At 39.2% G+C, this 20,654-nt stretch overlaps 5 protein-coding genes across 6 annotated transcripts; all 5 read left to right on the top strand.

The window, feature by feature from the left end:
* Window positions 1-244: 244 nt before the first annotated feature.
* On the top strand, window positions 245-2,712 carry LOC148719193 (uncharacterized). The gene is made up of 5 exons (XM_088740528.1): window positions 245-328; window positions 760-834; window positions 1,611-2,010; window positions 2,372-2,465; window positions 2,580-2,712. The coding sequence occupies exons 2-4, from the start codon at window positions 765-767 to the stop codon at window positions 2,421-2,423; spliced, it is 522 nt and encodes a 173-aa protein (XP_088596654.1). The 5' UTR covers window positions 245-328; window positions 760-764; the 3' UTR covers window positions 2,424-2,465; window positions 2,580-2,712.
* A 1,443-nt stretch (window positions 2,713-4,155) lies between these two features.
* LOC148719192 (uncharacterized) lies at window positions 4,156-6,243 on the top strand. The gene is made up of 3 exons (XM_088740530.1): window positions 4,156-4,239; window positions 4,599-4,673; window positions 5,756-6,243. The coding sequence occupies exons 2-3, from the start codon at window positions 4,604-4,606 to the stop codon at window positions 6,172-6,174; spliced, it is 489 nt and encodes a 162-aa protein (XP_088596656.1). The 5' UTR covers window positions 4,156-4,239; window positions 4,599-4,603; the 3' UTR covers window positions 6,175-6,243.
* Window positions 6,244-6,815: 572 nt separating this feature from the next.
* On the top strand, window positions 6,816-8,417 carry LOC148719191 (uncharacterized). The gene is made up of 3 exons (XM_088740536.1): window positions 6,816-6,950; window positions 7,057-7,149; window positions 7,792-8,417. The coding sequence occupies exons 2-3, from the start codon at window positions 7,071-7,073 to the stop codon at window positions 8,088-8,090; spliced, it is 378 nt and encodes a 125-aa protein (XP_088596662.1). The 5' UTR covers window positions 6,816-6,950; window positions 7,057-7,070; the 3' UTR covers window positions 8,091-8,417.
* A 1,010-nt stretch (window positions 8,418-9,427) lies between these two features.
* Window positions 9,428-13,868, top strand: LOC148719190 (uncharacterized). Its single transcript, XM_088740075.1, has 5 exons — window positions 9,428-9,481; window positions 9,845-9,916; window positions 10,529-10,854; window positions 12,400-12,514; window positions 13,503-13,868. The coding sequence occupies exons 2-5, from the start codon at window positions 9,853-9,855 to the stop codon at window positions 13,682-13,684; spliced, it is 687 nt and encodes a 228-aa protein (XP_088596201.1). The 5' UTR covers window positions 9,428-9,481; window positions 9,845-9,852; the 3' UTR covers window positions 13,685-13,868.
* A 1,828-nt stretch (window positions 13,869-15,696) lies between these two features.
* On the top strand, window positions 15,697-20,367 carry LOC111340964 (uncharacterized). Of its 2 annotated transcripts, none has more exons than XM_022947889.2 (7): window positions 15,697-15,847; window positions 16,087-16,169; window positions 17,013-17,033; window positions 17,573-17,632; window positions 17,957-18,004; window positions 18,391-18,405; window positions 19,399-20,367. In XM_022947889.2, exons 2-7 carry the CDS (start codon window positions 16,091-16,093, stop codon window positions 19,935-19,937), a joined length of 762 nt encoding a protein of 253 aa, XP_022803624.2. In that variant the 5' UTR covers window positions 15,697-15,847; window positions 16,087-16,090; the 3' UTR covers window positions 19,938-20,367. The 2 variants fall into 2 exon arrangements, with proteins under 2 accessions (XP_022803624.2, XP_022803623.2); XM_022947888.2 differs by having other exon boundaries at window positions 15,698-15,847; window positions 17,013-17,075.
* The last annotated feature ends 287 nt before the right edge of the window (window positions 20,368-20,654 follow it).

The following is a 20,654-nucleotide window of genomic DNA, read 5'->3' as shown; positions in this document are numbered from 1 at the left end:
TCACATTTCCGTACTTAGATTTTTACAAACAAAACTATGACACTATCCATAATATCTAAAACAAAAATAAAATGGCGTACAATGGACTCAAGTCAAGCGTGAGAAAGTGGGCTTTACACATGACTATTCAAACCACTGCCCATCTAAGTGACACCAAATGACTTGTTTTACAACCTAACGTCACCCGCTAGTTATGAAGTGGTTGACCAATCAGAGCTCAACACCGACAAGTTAGCTATTTAAAATTAATCACTTTCATTTCGGTAAATACGACGAGCACAACAAAGAAAGTCACACTTTACTCGACTTTACAGGATTGGAAAAATCGGTGAGTCCTACTTTAATATGTTACATTGTTTTTAACCATAATATTCGTACGTTTGCTGAGAATTTTAAAAGATGTTTTCTATTAGGAAGACTAAGCTGTTTAAGAGTAGTCACAACATAAATGTTTTGTCTACGTTGTCTTATTGACTTTTTTTTAACAAGACCGCAATTCCATTTGATCTATGTTGTCTTATTGGTTGTTTTTTTTTTTTAAACAAGACCGTGGTTCCATTTGATCTATAAAATGATCGAATTCCCGAGATCGATTACGCTAAATCCAGCACTTTCAAAGTACAAAATGCTCCTTGTCGACCTTCTTTGATGCCTTTTAGATCTGCACCTCCGTGGCTCTTTTTACAAAATTTTTACCCCAAATCTATGAGAAATAGCTAGGGATACAGTCTTACTCCACATATTTTTTCATTATCCTAGGTAAGATGAATTCCAAGATAATATTTTTACTTGCCCTTGCCTTCGTGTGCTATGCACATGCTAGGTCGACAAAAGGTATGAGGTTTGATAGTTTACTTTGTTAAGTTTGAAATAGGTCAAACGTTTAACACATGATAGTTTTGATCAAAAACAATTAAGATGTTTATGTTAAGATAATTAACTTCTACCAAACTTTTCAAAGTCGAAGTCATCTTCTTTTGCAACATATTTTCGACCCAGGAATCACGAGTACGTAAGATTAAGTAAATAATTCCATTACTTTTCGGCAAACTGATTAATCTATTTCTGGACCTTCGTCTGAGATGATTGTCTGAGAAAAGTCACTTAATGAACACAACGTGCATCAGGTGGTATAGAATCGAAAAAGTCTAGGTCTATTAGCAAATGCAATCATAAATATTATTTAAGTTCGTTTCGCGTTGGTTTGATGAAGCTTTTTCGACCCCATGGTCTAAGCCAACGACGATTAATAATTTTGATGCAGTTGGTATAATTCATGATGACAAATTTTAGGAAAAAACTCCAACTTTAGAAAACGTTCACCAATCTCGGCACGATTTAATTTATCAAGATCATGACCATATTTCTTTAGCATCATAGACCATTTTTTCATCTTCTTTCGACGATTTAGAATATAAAATTAGTTGATACCCGCCTGTCATATGGAAAAGGTGTTAGCAGGTGGTGCTTTATTTAACACCCTCTTTGAATTGCGTCTATTGATTTCCATCTGTCTTTCCGAAACGAGTCAGTGAGTTAGAAAGGCAAGGTTAATTTTTCACGGTGCCTGGGTGAAAGGTAAATATTTTTTGTTTTCTATATTTTAACAGGCTCAAAACGTTGTTGCCCTTGTTGTCCACCTCCTCCTCCACCACCACCACCAGTTCAACAGGTCGCCGGACCTCAGGGACCACCCGGACAATCCGGATGTTCTGGTCCCCCAGGAGCCCCCGGATGCCCAGGATGGAAAGGATGCCCAGGACCTGTCGGACTCCCAGGACCTCCAGGTGCCCCTGGACCCCTCGGACCAGTTGGACCAATGGGACCTAAAGGATGCTCTGGAAGCCCAGGTCTGCCCGGTTGCCCTGGACTTAAAGGATGCCCAGGATGTGCCGGTCCACCAGGACCCCCAGGTGCTCCCGGACCTCAGGGACTTCCCGGAGCTGCTGCCCCTGTCCCATGCCCACCCCCACCACCTCCTCCATGCTGCCCTGCTCCCGCATGCTGCAAGTAAATGGCCTTCTTTTATTTGAAGGAAAAACGATCGTACATGAACTTTTAATAAACTTCACTTTTTAAATCATAACAAAAACTGTCAGTGCTTATTTCACCTTTTGGCAGACAACAACATTTCTAAAATTATGTCATCACTTGAAAGCCAACTATACCTCGGCTACCATGAAATGGAATGATAAGTGTGTGTGAGTTTCCCCCCCCCCCCCCCCGACAGAGATAAATATTGGACATGAACAAAATATATATCGTGCTGCTTTTTCCATTGAATCACGTTATGATCCGTTTGAGTGCAAAGAAATAGTCCATATTTCGCTCCAGAAAATTGAGTAACGCTTATTTTCATTTATTTCGTGAGGCACAAGAAGACACCAAAGGGGCTTGGGAAAAAACATCATTTGCGCAAGTAAACCAAGAGAAGCAACGACTAGGACAATTTCATTCAATAAAAGGTTGAACTTTCTTTAAGCTGTTGAATTATGAGATGAGCAAGTTTCCTTTTTCTTTTCCCTTTTTGCGAGCATAAACTCTTGGACTAACGGGCTTTTTTTTGTTTTACCTTTCAGTGTTTTACTAAAACACAGTTGAACAGCAGATGCATGCTGTAGAGCTTGAATTCTGGCGAAAAAACGCTGCAGAAAAAGATGTAAATCACGATGTCTGAACACAGTTGATAAATAAAAATAAATGAGACTTCGAGTTCGTCGTAATAAAAATCGATATGACAGCATTCATTAGTCAAAGGACTCAAAATTTACTTTGCTTCTAGATTCATATGCATACGAAAGTGCATCTCATATCTTTAATTTTCATAGCTCTTTGGCGTTTCAACATCGCCGTTGCAGGTATTTTCTTTCGCCTTAATGCATCGATTGTGTCACATTTCACCCCTGCAAGATGATCTAAAAGGGCATTCGAAAATTAGCAGGCTACATTGGAGACTTATTTTTCAAGTCAAGTCCACCTGTAGGTTTCATTAATAAGGCACCTGTGAAGTACGCCTTCGCCAACAAGCAATGATTTCTCTTCGCTGTGGACAGGGTCGGCTGAGTTCCGTTAATTCAGATTATCTTCCTCTGGTTTATGTTAGTGTAACCGCTGGACAAGACATGACAATACACAAATGCAACGGAACTAAAAAGAGCTTAGGCATTAAGTACTTTGCCATCGCAAAGATACTAAAGGACTTGACCAATTTTGGTAGTGACAAGACATTGTTATGATTTCGCTTTCAGTGAGTAATAAGCTTTTGTTTTGATTAGACATACAACGTAACTTGGATATGGAAGCCTACTCAGAGTTACGTACGAATGATTCCCCTTTTTCTCATCAAGTAACAGCTATGAGCCGGATAAAGATCATTCCCTTCCCAAAATATTTCCTGTGTTATAAGAAACAAATTATGAATTGATCAAGTTATATTACTTATTAATTGGTCCTTAAGTTCCTTTCAAAAATCAACGTTGGCGTTAAGATCTTCCCCTCATTGCTTAGTAAACCTCATTCAAAATATTAAATCATGAGCCATTGAAAAGCAGAATATCGAATCGGTGTCAAGATAAAAGTACCCAACGCAATTCACGTACTATTCTCTCCACCCCCTTCACCCTTGCGATTGAGAGCCGTCTTCTTAGAATTTTTATAACCGCACTTTCTAAAGTAGGTGCCTTAAGCGTTATCCAAAAGGAATGTAGAGATACGTGTTTGTGATTTTCTGACCATTATGCTTTACCTCACGAGGGGCTCTAATATTTACTTCAGTACTCCAGTTCAGAATTTATTCTGACTTGGGGTTGGATGGAGAAGTTATGGCTTAGAAATTTCCCAAAAGTATCCCTTTAAGTAGAAAGAAACATTTCTTGTAGCACATCGACCCAAGGTCTCATCGGAACCTTTCTACAGTCCTTACATGATTGGCTAAAAGACAAAATTCATGAATTTGCTAAACTAAACAGTTTGAATATTTCATCATCTGTAATTGATCCACAAGTTTATTCACTCGAAAATATGTTCAGTGCATTAACTACTATGGCAACCAAAATATTTCATCCTAGGAGTGACCTCTTGAGCCAATCAAAATTTTGTTAATTTTTTCGGTAATTGCTATTACGTAATCAAATTAAAGCAACAGCAAATACTTTTAACTCACCGAGGAAGTACTGATACAAGTCGCTGTTTACGTCGAAGCCAGTTGTTGTTCAGCCTTGGCAGGAGAAAGAGAAGCCGGTGAGTAAAATCTTTATATTTTTCTCTGTCTGACTACTTTTTCTATTACATTCAAATGAAATGTCTTAAGCAACAAAGAGAAGTATTCGGGATACACTTTTTCTTTCCTTTTAAAGTGTGCGATTTTCGAAACTAATCAACATGCTTATTTTCCTTCACCATAACACTGATCTGCAGTACGTTCGATTTCCCTTTATAGTCTACCAGCCTTCCACCACTATTCAAAACACTTTTTGTTGTTTGGTACAATTTTGAATGTGGGCATTCTTACTTTTTTTTGTCACCATTGAGTCTAAGAACAATTTCGATTTGGGAAGGGTTGTATCCCATACAAACAACAAATGGTTTTCTTTTTGCAGGTAAGATGAATTGCAAGTTACTGACTGTTTTAGTCGTTGCAGTAGTGGGCTGCGCACAAGCAAGATCAACTAAAAGTAGGAGTTCTATTTTTGAGTGTGTATTTCACGTTGTCAGCATGTTCTTGAAAGAAAACCATTAATCTGAAAAAAAAAACAGCCACTAGACAGGAACTGGAAAGCAATAATGACATTTTAGCAACAATAAGTTTACTATTAAAGGAAGAATATCTTAAAAAGCTTTCAAAATAGACATTAAGCTTCTCGAAATATTTACCAAGCAACAGGCTGTTGAACAAACTTATAACCGTCATATCTATGTGATGACGTTGACATGTGCCAATGTCGGATTCTCTTTTTTTTCAATATACTTCTGCTGATTTTAAACCAAAATTTTAACTTTCCTTCAACCCACATTTCCTACACTGGAATGAAAACAATCGCAATGCTTACATTAAATGTTTTCAAATTTTCCTTATCTAATATCAAAAATTCAAAAATCACTTGAAACTGATAAGGAAAACGTTCAAGGTTTCAGCTATCTTTTGGTATAATTGTTCCTGTGATTATAGAGATGCGTATGCTCTGATGGGTCGAGGATTGGGTCATATCTCGCCTAAGTATAACTGCTTCGGTGATTATAGAGATGAGCACGCTCTGATTGGTCTGATTGCGTCATATCTCGCTATAGTCACCTCGCGCGAGGTGATTATAGCAAGGGCGCTAAATTTCAAAATGGCTCAAAGGATAGATATGAAACTATTGCTGATTGAATTTAATGATCTTGTTAAGTTCTAGCGGAGACTGGCTGCTTATTTATCTCAATAGAAGTGTTCAAAACAATCGCAACGGAATGGTGTCAACAACAAAACGAATTTACGACAGCATTCGAAAGCACCTGTGCAATTTGATCAAAACCGGCTATTTACATCGACTTTGTCCTAAGGACTATTCAACAATATTCACTTCGCCCTGGGCGAATAACTATTAACTAATACGTCAGGGCTATCCATTTTGTTTTCCCTCGAATACAATCCAATTTTAAGTACGTACTCGGTCGAGAAAGATTTACTGTTGAAAACAAAATGGTCTTCACCAATTCTAATAACCACTGCCAAGCATCAGGCGAAAAGCTAATTCTCCAACCGATATTTTATCAGGCGCAAAAAGCTGTTGCCCGTGTTGTCCTCCCCCTCCACCGCCAATGATGCCACAGCTGCCGGCGCAAAGCGGATGTCGTGAGCCACCACGAGGTATCGGATGTGCACCACCCATGCAAGCCCCCTGCCCTCCTGGACCACCAATGGCAATGCCCCCAGCACTTCCAAGGCCCCCGTGCATGCCAGGCCCAGTGGCAGAACCAGTGGCACAACCGATGGGACTACCACTACAATTACCTATGGGACGAGCTGGTGGTTGTGCTGAGACTGGTAGTCTAGGATGTAACAGTCTCCCTCCTGCATCACCCCCATGCCCACCTCCACCTCGTGCACCACCAGCACCATGCCCACCCCCTCGTTCTTCTTCAAAATGCTGCCCTGCCCCGGCATGCTGCAAAAAATCGCTTCGATTACATTAACTTTATGTCACAAATCAATAATGTATCACGTATTTGACTTCTTGAAATAAATATAACATTTAAGCCAGACCAGGATTGGAATACTTAGAAGACTTAATCTTTGACCATTATTTTGGGGTTTCTACAACACTTAGCGCCATACTCTGGGGCCGGAACCAAAAAGGGTATAATCCTGACCGAAACACTAGGTACACTGGTAAATACAGTGGCAATTCCTCGCATTCCCCTTTTCCTTGAAAATGGACAACATTGGGTGTCCGGAATCAACTATTTTCTAAAGATCATGCATAGAATATCAACTTGCGCATTGCCCTATGGGATTTTGGGGAAAATCTTGGCGAATTTGTTTTTCCATTAGGAGAATATGAACGAGCTTACTCATTATACACGAGAAGGCCCACGGGAAGAGGAGCGTTCCCAAACGTTTAGGAAGAATTATTTCATTCGTATCTGCTGAATACATGACTCAAAACTAGTTGAAGTAGTGACTTAATCTAAGAGAGAGGGAAGTGAAAAATTGTGATTGTTTTTAAGTTAGGGAAGGGGTTGGTTCGCAGTTGCTTAGATACCGACATTGATACGGGAAGTTAATAAAAGCTTAAACGATGAGCTCTAAAGGACACCAGTTATGTTTATGCACAGAGGTGTTCAACAGATAGCGTCAGACTTTTCAATTTTCACTGACAGGTAAAACAATGCAAGGTGGTTGAAAAGGGTTATTTCACCTCTGTTAGCAAAACACATAGACTAAAGGAAGTTGGCAAACTTCCAGAAAGGTAAAACTATGATAATATACCGAGGCATTTCTTGAACTATTCTACTTTTTCTCTCTGCAGCTATCCCAAGGTAGCACTAATTATTGTTTCATCTTTCTTTGAACAGGCCGCTTAATCAAAATGGATATTAAAATTGTAGCTTTGGTGGTCCTGATATCAGTGGTTTGTGTTTCTGAAGCAAAACCCTATGAAGAATTCCGTAAGTTTTTTTTTTATTTTAAAAGAAGCACAATCGAGTCCAACTTCAAAGATATCGAAGATCCAGCAGTATCTTTCATCTCTTTCTTTCATGATATATCTTCTATCAAAGACGGTTTAGAAGGAATTCAAAATTACCTGTCACCTCTAGTGAATCTCACACTCAACCAGCTGATAAGAAAGAAACTTTATGTAAAATCAAAAATTGGTAGTTTTGAAGTCTCCAATTTTTAGGTAAAAACTTAACAAAGAGCAAAGATGTGTCCATTGCCTTGTGAGGTTCGGTAAGTCTTACTAATTGTCACTCATACTTAACAAAAACACCCGTTTGTAGCAATCATCGCGGGTTAAACTATTTTTCAGCTTTTCATTCAAAGTGGAGATGATTATATCAAAGTAGTCTGACCTTTTCCTCTATGTTCCCATTAGTCTCTAACTGCGAGAATGGTCTTCCTAATAAAATGCACCTCCAGATTCTGCAAAAGAAGAAAGCTGCTTTCGAATCAAACTTACTTTTCTCTGTCGTTCTACAGATTCTTACGCTTGGTTTAAATAAGTTTTTAAGTCAATCTGGATTGTATCTTTGTTTAACAAATTTACTTCTAAACCATAAAATTACGATACGTTCATTGCATTTTTTCAGTCAACAAAGTCTTAAGAAGTGCACCATTGTCTTGTTCTCGATCCTGTTGTGAAAAATGTTGCACAAACGTCTGCAGAAGAGGTTGTATATTTTCGTGTTGTGCAGCCCGTCCACTTGGCCCGTACCCACCTCCACCTGCACCGCCTCCCCCCTACCCAGCCCCGACACCACAGCTCATCCCAGGACCACCTGGATTCGAAGGAATTTGTGGATTGCCGGGACCAAATGGACCTAGGGGATGCCCTGGTTGCGTTGGACCACCTGGACCACCCGGACCACCGGGGCCCCCAGGACGCTAAGTCCTCAATATCGGAGGTCTGAATTCTACCAAGAACAACAGACCTGATTGAATGCCGATGGAATCACATATCACGGTCTTCTCGAAAAAAAAAGGGACTTCGTTTATTTTTTTTAAGTCGTTTCGTCGTTGCTTTCTGGGTTATAGTAATGTTTCATTTCCAGAATTTGTAATCATCGAACACCTGGTCGCCTGCTTAAGAAAAGACGTTCCTCATCAAGAAGCGCATTTCATAAATCTTTAGCCTGATATCTTGTTTCACCAAAATGGTGAGCAATATCGTGGATATCGTTCTTATAAAGACAACTCAATAAAACTTTGAAATTCGTTTTAGTGCAGTGATGTCTGTTTACCTATCTTGATTTTTTTGTTGTTTTTTTTGTTACTCTTTGCTATTTTGATTCCACGAGAGAAAATTTGGTGGGAAGAGCTTAAATTTCTAAGTTTTGTTTTTGGCCGTTATTTCAAAAAGCATAAGAGATCCCCTGTGATGATGATAAGACTAAATTCCCTAAACAGCTTACAAATCATGAAATAATTTTTAAAAAATGCGGTATTAAGTGAAAGAGAGAGTACTTTGACCAATATAATTTTAGAAAGTGCAAACCCGATTATCTTTCTATATAGCATTATAATTCCCCCCCTATATTTGCACGCAGAAAAGTGATCAAAACAAAAAAACGGTTCACAACCAACTTTCGTCAAATTCTAGTTAGCTAATAGTAAGGTCTACAAGCTCGCAAATGTTTAAAAGAGATAAAGTATTGTGGAGACAATAATCATTTTGACCCGAACGAAAACAAACTGACACAACCAACTGAAAGCGTACACGTAAGGGATCAAATGAAATATAACAACAACTCAGACGAAGCAACAGCTACGTTCACATCCGAACCCTCGCCGAGTCGATGGACTCGGAAGACTCAACCTCAGATAGAAATTCTGACTTGTCTATCAGATGCTTGGAACAACATCTACATGCATCATAGGTGCAAACAAATACCGGTGAGGCTTCGCATCAGTGTTTATATGACAAACTTGAAAAAGGCTCACAAGAGCATCTCATTACCTTACAAATATTGCCGTTATATCACTTATGCCCCTGAGAAAAGAAACCCTGCTTCAAAACAGATTTTCTCGTTGTCTTATTAACTACACCCCCACGTCTCAGCGGATTCAAAAAGAAGTTTATTAAAAATTGTGGAAAACCTGCTCTTTATCAAAATTTTGTTAACAATTTTCACTTCATAAACCTGCTGCACAAGAATGTAATCAAAACACGTAATAATAGAAAAATTTGATAACTCACCGCCGATTAAACTCATTAAATAGTAATAGAGGACTTCTTTGAAGGTTGCTTGCCTCTTCGTGATCGTTGGATAAGAACGCCAGGTAAGAAGTGACATTCTTCTCTAAACAGAAATACAGTAAAGATTGATTATTCTCGCCGAGGGCATGAAATTTATTTCACAAAAATACAACTATACGACTACAAAAGTAGCTTGGTACTGTCGTACATTGTCGTTCATTCACATGCCGACTTTCGTCAAAAGACATTTCAATTGCATTTTCAATGTGTAGATTATTTTTTTTCTTTGAGGATTATACCTAGACATCAAATACAAATTTAGCAAGGGATATAATTAAAAATATACAAATGGCTAAATGAGGGGCTGATTGAAATTAGGAGTTGGGACTGAAAGGTTGATTTCACATGGGTGCATCTAACGGCTCCTAATTTGTCTCTTCTTTCAGAACAAATCATGGATTATCGGCTGGCTGTACTGTTCACCCTGGGCCTGGCCTACACCGCCTCGTCAATGCACAGTAAGTACAAATACTTTTTGTATCGATTTGGTGCGAAAACTTGCGATAAAACTCAGATACCAACCTAAGTAACTTTAAACGATACCATAAAAAGTAGAGTAAGCTAGCAACTGAGATTAAAGAATGTCATGACGTAAAAACCGAATGTAAACTCCTCGGAATTTGATTTGATTTGGGCTCCCTAGGTGTTACCAAAAGTGTTCGTTACTTTTTCATATTTAAAAATGTCTATCTATACCACGGGACTACATTAAACACAACCAATTGCCTTGAGATAGCATGTAATTTCAGAGGATATCGCTAGCTCCCTCTCCTTCTAGGAAAATTTGCGTTCTGAGGTCCACGCAAATTAAAGTCTCAAATTCTCATATCATCTCACCAAATAATTTGCCATCTTACCAAAAATAACTAACTGGCTTACTAACCGACTGACTGGTCTGAATGACAAATCGATCATTTCACTTATTGACTGACCGACTGATTGGCTTACTGACTGACTGACTAACTGACTGACTGACTGACTGAATGGCAATCGAATTGTCAAACGACCCTTGACATTTTAGCAATTGAAATACCGTGTAAGCTAATTAGAATGAAACGCTTGGTTCACAGCAAAGCGTGCAGCTTTCCCATGCGGAGGTGGCTGTCTTCCACAGTGTGCCCCAAACTGTCTTGCAGACTGCTGCGGCAGTCCTCCACCAGCACCACCCGACCCACCTCTCCCAGCAGTTTCAGACATGATGAAACCTCAGCCAGCACCTATCGTTGGACCACAAGGACATCCTGGGTCACAGGGATCCCCAGGAGTTATGGGACCTGTAGGACCTCCAGGAATCAGTGGAGTTGCCGGACCTCCGGGACCACCCGGACCACCAGGACCTCCTGCCCCCCCTGCTCCACCTGCTCCTGCGTGTTGTGCAGTGCCGCCCCCAGGGAAGTAAATCTGATCGGGAATCGTGTATTGTTGTGGCGTATAACTATTACAACTCTTTTTTATTCTGTCCATGTACCACCTTACCAACTCGACATGATTTTCAGTCAAGAATTGTCATTTTTCTTTTGAGGTGATGTAACGGGTTTATGCACACCATTTTGTTTATATTTTAAGTGCACGTCTAATATTTACAATTTTAACAAGAATAGTACTATTAATAATGGTGATAATAATGGTGTAATACAATAATCAAATCAAAACAAATCTTTTTATCTCATTACTATGTTGTTTTGCGAGAGAAGTGCTGCACGGCTTGGTTAAAGTGAAGTTAGTAGTATAAAAGTTAATTCGAAAAAGGAACATTTTCCAACAAATATCATTTACATTATCTTGTAACATTGACTGGTGCAATGGATTTGTACTAAAGTGATGAAACAAATGCAAGAGCTAATAAAAAGTTTTAACAAATCAATTACAGTAGCCTTGAAACATTTGTTTCATAATCATTTTGTCTCTTGCACTTTGAATACTTTCCGTTCTTTTTCACAAGACACTTTTTCGCGTTTAAGAACGTTCCATTAACTCAAAAAATTAAACTTGGCAATGTACGCTAGTCAAGAATTGCATTATTTTTCTCTGCTTTAATAGACTTTGAGTATTGTGTTATTACCTATAACATATCACATTTGTTATATTCTCAAAGTTAAGAAAGAGCTTTCTCAGGCTCTTTGCTCCCACAAATTCTCCAGTCTATTGCTTTCGCGCTCGAGGACTGATTGACGTAGCGTGAATGATCTCTTCGAGTCCTTGAGCTTCAATCGCTCGCGCTAAGAAAATTTGTATCGCTACATCTTACAAGGGTGCCCTAATTTACTCCAATGAGTCGAAGAAAGAGCCAGTCTGTCTTCTCAACCGCAAAGTCCATTTGGTCAACTCAAGCGAAAATCAAACATGACAGAAGTAGAATTCAAACACCCGCAAAAAACTAAAACTGTGTTCACCAGTCGTTCCGCTTCAATGTTTTTCATTGTGGAGCAATTCGCATAAAACGCGCCTACAATCAATATGCCACCTTCAGTCCATTAAGGAAACTACATTTTAACTCTGCAAGTATTTCCCTTTTAGTTAAGAATGCAAAGAAAATCAAAGCAGGAAGTTACTCGCAATCAGCCCCGTTTCCCACTACCGCGCAAGTTGTTCCACTCTTGCGCATGAGCGCGCTGTCGGGTCGCCTGATAAACGTAAGCTCTCAAATATGTTTTGAATTACGTGCTTGAGAGGCTGAGATCACACAATAAAATCACTGAACTACAAAGCGTTAAGCAGTTTGTTTTGAAGGAGGGACTAGAAGGTAAGTCTGGTCATTGTTTGAAGCCGTGATTGTAATTATATACGCCACTGATGAAGTAGTTAAGCTAGAAAAGTTATCAATGAAAGCAGACCGCAAAAAGCCGTTTACATAGGATGCAAAGCCATGACTTAAATGACAAGAAGAAAATTTTTTCTAAGTAGAGTACGGATCAGTGATTCTGTCATACGTTTGTTCAAGTCATTTACAATTAATTTCGAGTTTGTTTTTGTTTACTTGAGACTAAACATGGACATCCGTGTTCTGTTGTTGATTGCCATTGGACTGGTGCTCTGTGCCGCTGATCCAATCAAGAGTAAGTAAAAAAAACTTATTAGCTTAGCTTACTGCCTTCTTCACAACAAAGCCCACTTGACTCTAAGAGAGTGCATTTTTCATGTGATGATTTTGATGTAACATTCCAGGGAAAAACTCGAACAACACAACCCTGGTCATTTTCGCTCACCATTTGTGCGTAACGAAGTTGCTATAGTTATATTTGCTCTCTAGAATCCAATGAAATCACTACGACTGTTTTGATAACTTGCTTTCTGCACTAAGAGATAGAGATAGAAGCTATTAAAAGTCCTTTTTTCCTCCCAAAATGACATTTCTTCTCAAAATTCAGATAGCTACGGGAACATCTCGTACTCAGAATTGTGCGATGTTTGGTTGTCCCATGAGTGCCGGAATGACTTCCTGTCAATTTGAACAGGGTGAAGAACGCTTGGTATAAAGAAAAGAAAATGTATTCGCAATATGTGGCCTTCCAAAGGCACTAGTTTAGATTGAAAGTGTTTTAATATGCTTTTGCAATTACCAGAATATTTTCTTTCTCTCTTTTGTTATCATTACTACTCGTCTGCCCTTTTCCTGCGAGAATTGTTCTTCTATGAATAACAGAAATATGCTACAAGAGGAAATATCTAAGTCACTTGTTGTCATATCCAAGAAATAACTCTCGGATTAGTCGAACAGGCACATACAGAACCTCTGGATATGAAGATTTGAGCAACAAAGTCATCCATACTCTGAGATGGAGTGATTATGACTGGATCAAGGGAAACTTGCAGAAATATCTTTGTTTAAATACTTCCAAGAAGTGATTAACAAGTGGCTTCCTCTGTAATCTCAACACTTAAAAATATCCAGAAATCAGGAACTGAAAGTAGATAAACTCTTACGTGTAAACGAGGGGGAGAGAAGTCGTCTTAATGAGACAATGAGTTTACTATCAGTTGAGGGGAGGAGGGGTAATTCCTAATGAGATCTAAAGCTAAAAGTTGATTTTGTTGACATTCCAGCCAAAAGGGATGCGCAATACAATTACATGTATCCAGGTTCCGAGGGATCCCAGGGCCCCCAAGGCCCTATTGGTAACGCGGGAAGACGGGGACCAACCGGAGATCCCGGCCCACCCGGCCCACCCGGACCACCCGGACCACCCGGACCCCCCGCTCCACCAGGTCCCGCCGGAAGAAGATAAATGAACTAGAATTAACTAAACGTGAATTAACCAAAATGAAACGTGCAAGAAATTTTGTAATTCTCTGCAATTCATTTAATGCTCGTCAGTTCATTTTGAAAAGAATAAACTGATTTGGGAGCCGCAAAAACAGCCATGTGAAATTTCAAGAAAAAAAATTGAATAAAAAAAACCATACTGCAAACTCTTGATCTCTTGGTACTTGATTTAACGAAATTATATTTTTTATGGTAACGGTAAAGCTTTGTTTTGTTCTGCTGTACCATTATAAAATTATAACATTTAATTGTCCGAAATCACACGGAAGGAAGGACCTTTGCTCTTGTTGCGTATGTATATTTTATGTGACTACGACTACTTCGTTAGCAAAAACATAGGTATTTTCCAGTTCTTTGCGACTTTACGTAAATTTATTTTCCTGGGCTGCCTGGTTTCTTGATTTCTGTCGATGTTGTTGTTTTTTGTTTGTTTGTTTGTTTGTTTTTTTTTGCTGGAAATCTTGAGATACCTAGCTTACACACGGTGTGCTTGCAGTTCTTTCCCTAGATCATCTTGTGATACCCGTATGAAAAAATACTGATTGAACGCTCTCAACCATAATAGAAACTGTCCACAATTGCATAATACCAACCAGTTTACTCAGACTAGAGTGAGATTACGACCATGTTCTATTTCCCGCCTTCACAAAAAGATACGAAAATGTTGAGATGTTTATCATTGTTTTTTTTTTTATGATAACAGAATGTGAAAGCTCAGATTATTTAGCCAATGCATTAAGAATATAACTATGATTTAAACATCGTTCGTTGAAAAAATTAAGCATGAAATGCTTATGTGAACACAGCTGCGCAAAGTTTCTCTAAATACTTCCCGAGTTAAGTCGTTCGAATTGCGATGTACTAATTCATATTTTAGGTTAGTTTTCTAAGGTAATCAAATAGGCCAATCAGATAAGAGGAAAATTTCACGCAAGCTACCTGAAGCGATTGACTGAATCACGATTGGTCTTAGTTTTGAGTCTGATTAGCTGAGAAAGTTGTGCGAGTTTTCTGGAACAATCACATCAAAGAAAATCAAAATCAAAGGAATCTCAGGTTACATTCGACAAACAATCGAAATTGCTCTAACGGACTCGATATCTTTTAAAAAGTTTTTCTGGCCCGGTAAAGAGATTTTGAAGGCAGCAAGGTTTTAAGTCATTTTGTACTCATAGAGCGAGCATGCAGTTTCTCTGAAAATAAAAATTAGTGTAGCCTGAATCTATATGAGCCTTATAGTATACGTTTCCACTGCTGTTAATACCGGTAAGAAATACCCACCAGCTAAACACCTCACGGGGTAAAATGTTTGCTTGGCAGTCTCCGGTTGCGAGCGGTCGATGAATCTATTTTATGGCCAGAATAGCCTACTGATTTTCCAAAACCCTCACTTCAGAAAAGACTAATTAGGATGCAAGAAGGAAGCTTTTACTTTGGCAAGTCTCAAAACAGCCCAGTTAAAAAATAATCTCGAAAATAAACAAGATATAAAATTAGAGTACCAAATCGAAGGCAATTTATTATTAATGGTCGAGAATCAACAATTGTCCTCCAGAGAGAAAGTGAATTTAGATATAGGTTTTCACGCATGCCATTATTAAGTCTCTGAAAGGCTTTTAACTGAATTAACTTGCGCTTAGTTTTAATTTCAAATCGCGGTAAGAAAACGAAAACGAAAATGAGAGGCCTTTCAGGCTTTTGTCACCAGTGCTGCCATACTTGCTCGACGTTATCTAATATTATCAACACCTTGGCAGACGTTGTTAGATCCACTTCCAACTATAATTCCGTCGTTTTTCTAGATTTCAACCCTTTCTACCTCTTCAATTCATTATCATGGGTGATTTATTTAATTCACCCGGAACGGCATTTGGCCTTCACTTGTTCGCGTCTCAATGTCAAAACTGATTGACGTTTTAGACCTTGCCTGGTTTCTATAAAAAATTGAACGGTTCAAAAGCTAAAGAACAATGGTTTGAACCGGTACCGTGAGGGGCAGGTCAATAACCCTTGCTTATTCTTACATCATGAGTAGATAACGAGGATTATTCCCTTCTATTTCCCCCTGTGGTAAAATAACAACAAACAGCATTTTCTCTTGGGAGGAAAAGGTTATCGGGAGAAGGTAAATACATGAAATTTAAGTGATCGAGTCCCTTTAATTCGCCTAAAGCGAGTTTATTGGGGGTTGTAATCTGTGACGCATTGGAAAGCACTTAAATTTTCTGGTTCGCCCAAGTTGTGCTCAGCTCTTCAAGTTGGTGAACCAGAACACTTCCGAGCCAAAACAGATACGGATTGCAAGTAGGTTTGAATTGAATTATTCCTCAAACAATAACGAGTTCTTTCTTTTATATCCTCCAGGAGAATGGGGATAAGATTCTTTGTAATTGTAGTCCTTTTTGGACTAATAACACTTTCTACATTAGACGCTAAGTCACTGAAAGGTAAGCGAATCTTTTCTAAAAATATTTCATGATTGTTTCAGTTGATATCAAAGAAAGCGTTCGCAAATTTCTGAAGTATCTTCTTTCTCTTTGAGATATATCTGGGAGCAAAGAATTCTGTAAATGCACTTCAGCGTCTGCAAAGTGTGCAATCTAAACTTGAACCACTTTTGAAGACCACGGCTGGATTACCTAAACAATTTAATATTTTATCGAATGCAATGTTTCACTCTTGATCAACTTAATAAGAGAGGTTTTTCAGCGTCGATCTCACCGATAGTGTTATGAATTTTAACACTGAATGTTTTTTAAGATTGTAGTTTAGTGTATAACACTGCAAAAGTTCGAGAAAAAGATCGTTGAATCAAGCTATTTATAATAAAATGTAAACCATCTTCGTTACAACCACTTTTACTTTAAATTTGGGAAATGGTTACTGAAGAGTAATTAATAGAAGATTTTAAACTTGCACGCTTGTCTACTTCTAAGTTTAGTCAAGTTTAGTTAAGGGGTTTTGATCTCTTCACGAGTATCTGATGATGAGGGTAAAAACATCCGAAGAAGACTGTCTGTTATCTGCGTCACTAATGACTTAACGAGCAAGGTTACTCGATACTCACAAAGCTCTTCACACAATGGCTATCGCAATTTCCCACAAGTCATTGGTGAAAAAGCTTACTTCCTCTGGGAAACAAAACATGGCCGATCCAAAATTAAGTAACGATTTATTCCGCGCACCTAACGATGGCATTTATTAAAGGAATAACGTATAAAAGTTATGGTTACATTGCTAACCTACTTTAATTTTGAAATAATTTTTTTCTCTTCTCTCCCCTATGCAAGGACACAAGAAATCCAAGCACGGTAAGCTCCTTAAAGCTCTCATTCATACGGAGCCCGCCAAAGGTAATCAATAAACACTCATTTGCATGCTCACTTTGCATGTAAATTGGACACCTTATGTAACGGCTGGTGCGGATGTACTATGGTTAACGTTACTAAGAAAATATAAGAACGGCAATTCCCTGATTCTTTACTCACTTTAGACCGCTGAAGCATTGCAGTGGTTCTATAACGGTTCGGGGATGCTTCCAAAATTTTTAAAAAAGAACACGACTATAATTGGAACACCTCACCAGATCACGAATGCACCTCTCAATTTTTATTGAAACGATTTAAGGCAGCCTGAATAATAAACTAAACGCTAATAATTACCTCCTAGATTATGTTTGCGTTATTATCCTGTACACCTAAACGGTCAAAGAAATCAAAATCACACTACTTTCAATAAGAGTGGCTTCCTTAGGAAATTCGCGATAGTTTCTGACTTTTTTCGATGCTTGCCAGAGAAAGACTATTTGTCTAATTTGCAGAATGTCGTAATTTATTCTTATTTGTCACAGACGAAGACAAAAAGAAGAATGATGAACCTGCTCCCGAAGAAGCCTCCGGAAGTGCTGCTGGTAAGTGGGTGGCCTTTGCACATTCAGGGCTTCAGCCTGTTATAGCATTTTTTTCACGTAGGCAATACGCATACCTAACGATAACATCTATGATCGGAAAATGGTCTCCACCAACACATTTTCGCCTAGAATGAACACCTGGCGAGCACGTCTTTGCACATCCGCCATTGCCTTGGAAAAATTAAAACCATGACAACGTTGGATAGAAAGTAAAACAATGCTCAATGCATCAGTCATGTTTTCGTTTACGCCACGCTCACCATTAGAGCTGCATTGTGTCTGTAATCAAGCTTAAACATTTTTCTCGTTTAAACGTAATTATAGGTGCATCTGCAGCCGGAAGTGGAGAAGAATCCGGCTCCGCCGAAGAAGGTAGGATTGTTTTTTTTTTCTCAGAATATCGTCCAGATAACTTTCTGCTTTATTGAAATACTACAAATCAAGGTAATCTGATGATCGCCATGAAGCAAAGCGGCAAATTGTTGAAATTACTTTGTTCAATTCTCGTCTGTCCTAAGAGACAAAAACATGAAATTGATCGTTAAGTTTCTAGCAAAGTGTTAGTTCCAACTGATTTTCGAGTGGATTTGAAGTACTCTTGGTGTGCAAAGGGGATTCTAGTTTTTGTTTTTAACTATTTCGGCTGGTGCTAGTTGATCCTGCAACTGGATTCACTTTCATTATATGAGTTGGTCCTTTTTTCTTGCAACAGCCTTTTGCAGAGATCTAATTTCGTTTTCCTTATTCTTTTCTGACAGCTCCCCCAACTGAAGGTGAAGGACCACCCCCTCTTATAGTCCCCACCCCTGCCCCTGAGCCCCGAATCTGCCCTGGTAACTGCCCCCAAGTGTGCGCACCAGCCTGTATGGAGAACTGTTGCCAAGCACCCCTGCCCCCACCATGCACACCACCTGCTCCCTGCCCCGCTCCCATGCCGGTACCAATGCCTGCCCCTTGTCCCTCAGTTTGCGCACCATTGAACCTCCCCTCTTGTTGCCAAGCTCCACCCCCTCCACCTCCACCCCCTCCCCCACCCCCACCTCCACCCGGCCCTCCAGTTGTTCTTTGTGGAACTACTTGTGTCGATGGATGCGGACCCACTTGCCCACCACAATGCTGCAAGCACCACAAGAGAGGACAACTAAAGAGAACGTCGCACAAACACTGAGACCTAATCCATAATCTCTCAGCTGTAAATAGAATTATGATGATACTCCTTGAATGTCCAGGGAATCACATAGCTGATTTAGAAATCGTTCCAAGAATGCTATAGTTAATATATCAATTGAACTTTGATAATCTGTGATTTTTCAACGAAAATGTAATTTAAATTTAGCCTGGTTTTCGGTTAGGACTGATTTTATAACGTGATTTGAAGGAATAAATTTGCTCTGAATAATGTTTCGACACAACTTTCTTGAGAATTCCATGTTCCTTTTCTTGAACTATAGGCAAGGCTTCCCATCTTTAACTTCTGGCTCAATTTTCTAAGCTTGCATGTTTGACAACTTATAGAAAGGAAAGAGAAAGCCCATTGTGAAAAGAAAATTAACCCAATTATTATTTTCTGCCACCGAGTTAAAGCTCGGGAGCCTTGATGCTTTTTAATTTTCATTAAAGTTCACACTTTTGGGTAGAATATATCTACCGCAAGTGCGATCTCTTTATACAAATCACTGTTTGGCAAAAACAAAATATAGGAAACCTAAAGTCTGATAGTTGTCAAAAATGTAAGCTAATCTTTTTTCTTTACTTTTCTTTCATAGCTGAGCCAACTCCGACGCCTAAACTACCATATAAGGTTGTAGGTCCTTTAGGAGGTCACCCACATCCGGGTCCTCCAGCTGCATACAATCCGTGTCCGCAGCCTCGATACTGTGACCCCGCCAGGTGCAAAGATCCAATTGGATGTGCTCCATCATGCTCTGAGACCTGCTGTGCCGATGTTCTTATTCCGCCACCTACCCCACCCGTCGGTTCTGGGGTAGGCCCATGCCCTGATACATGTGCGCCGACATATCAACCTTCGTGTTGCATGGGTGCTTCACCCCCTATGGCACCTCAGCCATTCCCTCAGCCCGTATATCCCCCTATGGGACCACAACCAGGATTTGCACCCCCAGCTGGTTATGGTCAACCTGCAGTCATGCCGCCGCCTCCACCCGGTGCATGTGGACAGGGCTGCTTAGCCACAAATTGTGCCCCACCCTGCCCCCCACAGTGCTGTCGAAGAAAGAAGTCAGTGATTCACCACCACGACCGCAAGACGAGATCTTTAACGTCGCGCTTTGCAATGTGCCACTAGTATCTCAAAAATAGATTACATAGAATTATCTTCAAGTCCTAACCAAACAGGGCAGACATCGTGGAAGACGAGGCAAGCATGTTTTAATATGCTTTTAGTAATCACTCAGAAACAAAAAGGCGTAAACACCCGTCTTTCCTAAAACATCTTCCCTGGCTAACTCTAAGATTTGGCTCAATGGAATAGCTAGAGAAGGCTATCAAAAAAATTAGAATTTAAGAAAAGAAAAGCCAGACATAAAGACACTTCAGAATTACTGTGGCTTTTGTTCATATTGATTATGTCCATTTCCAGTGTAAGTTTCTTGAGTGTTGGTAAAACGAAGGAAAATTTCTTTGTTGGGGTAGTACAAGTTATTCCCTCGTCATGGCCCATATAAAGATATCTCAAGTTGTGGTATTAAAGCGCCCAATAAACATCTATTTCTTAACATTAGTGTAGATTTATTGGGTCTTCCAGACTTTCTTTAAAGTCAAGAAGATTTATTTCTTCCTCTCCCCTTTTTCGAAGAATAAAAACGAGTTCATATTTCAGAAACTTGTATTGTAGTTCCTACTATAAAAGAAAAACTTGAAATGTAGATCTTAACAATAGACTAGCACATGAGTTGCAAAGCACTTAACTTACTACGGGTAGATTGAGTAATTTAAGCGACAGTTACAGTCAAATATCATCCCTTATCCTAAACTATTATTAGGCGCGGCCTCATATGCGATT

The sequence above is a fragment of the Stylophora pistillata genome, chromosome 12, assembly GCF_964205215.1.
Source record: "Stylophora pistillata chromosome 12, jaStyPist1.2, whole genome shotgun sequence".
Classification (NCBI taxonomy): Eukaryota; Metazoa; Cnidaria; class Anthozoa; order Scleractinia; family Pocilloporidae; genus Stylophora; species Stylophora pistillata.
Note: the sequence above shows the minus strand (reverse complement) of the source record. Positions and strands in the feature narration are given on the sequence as shown.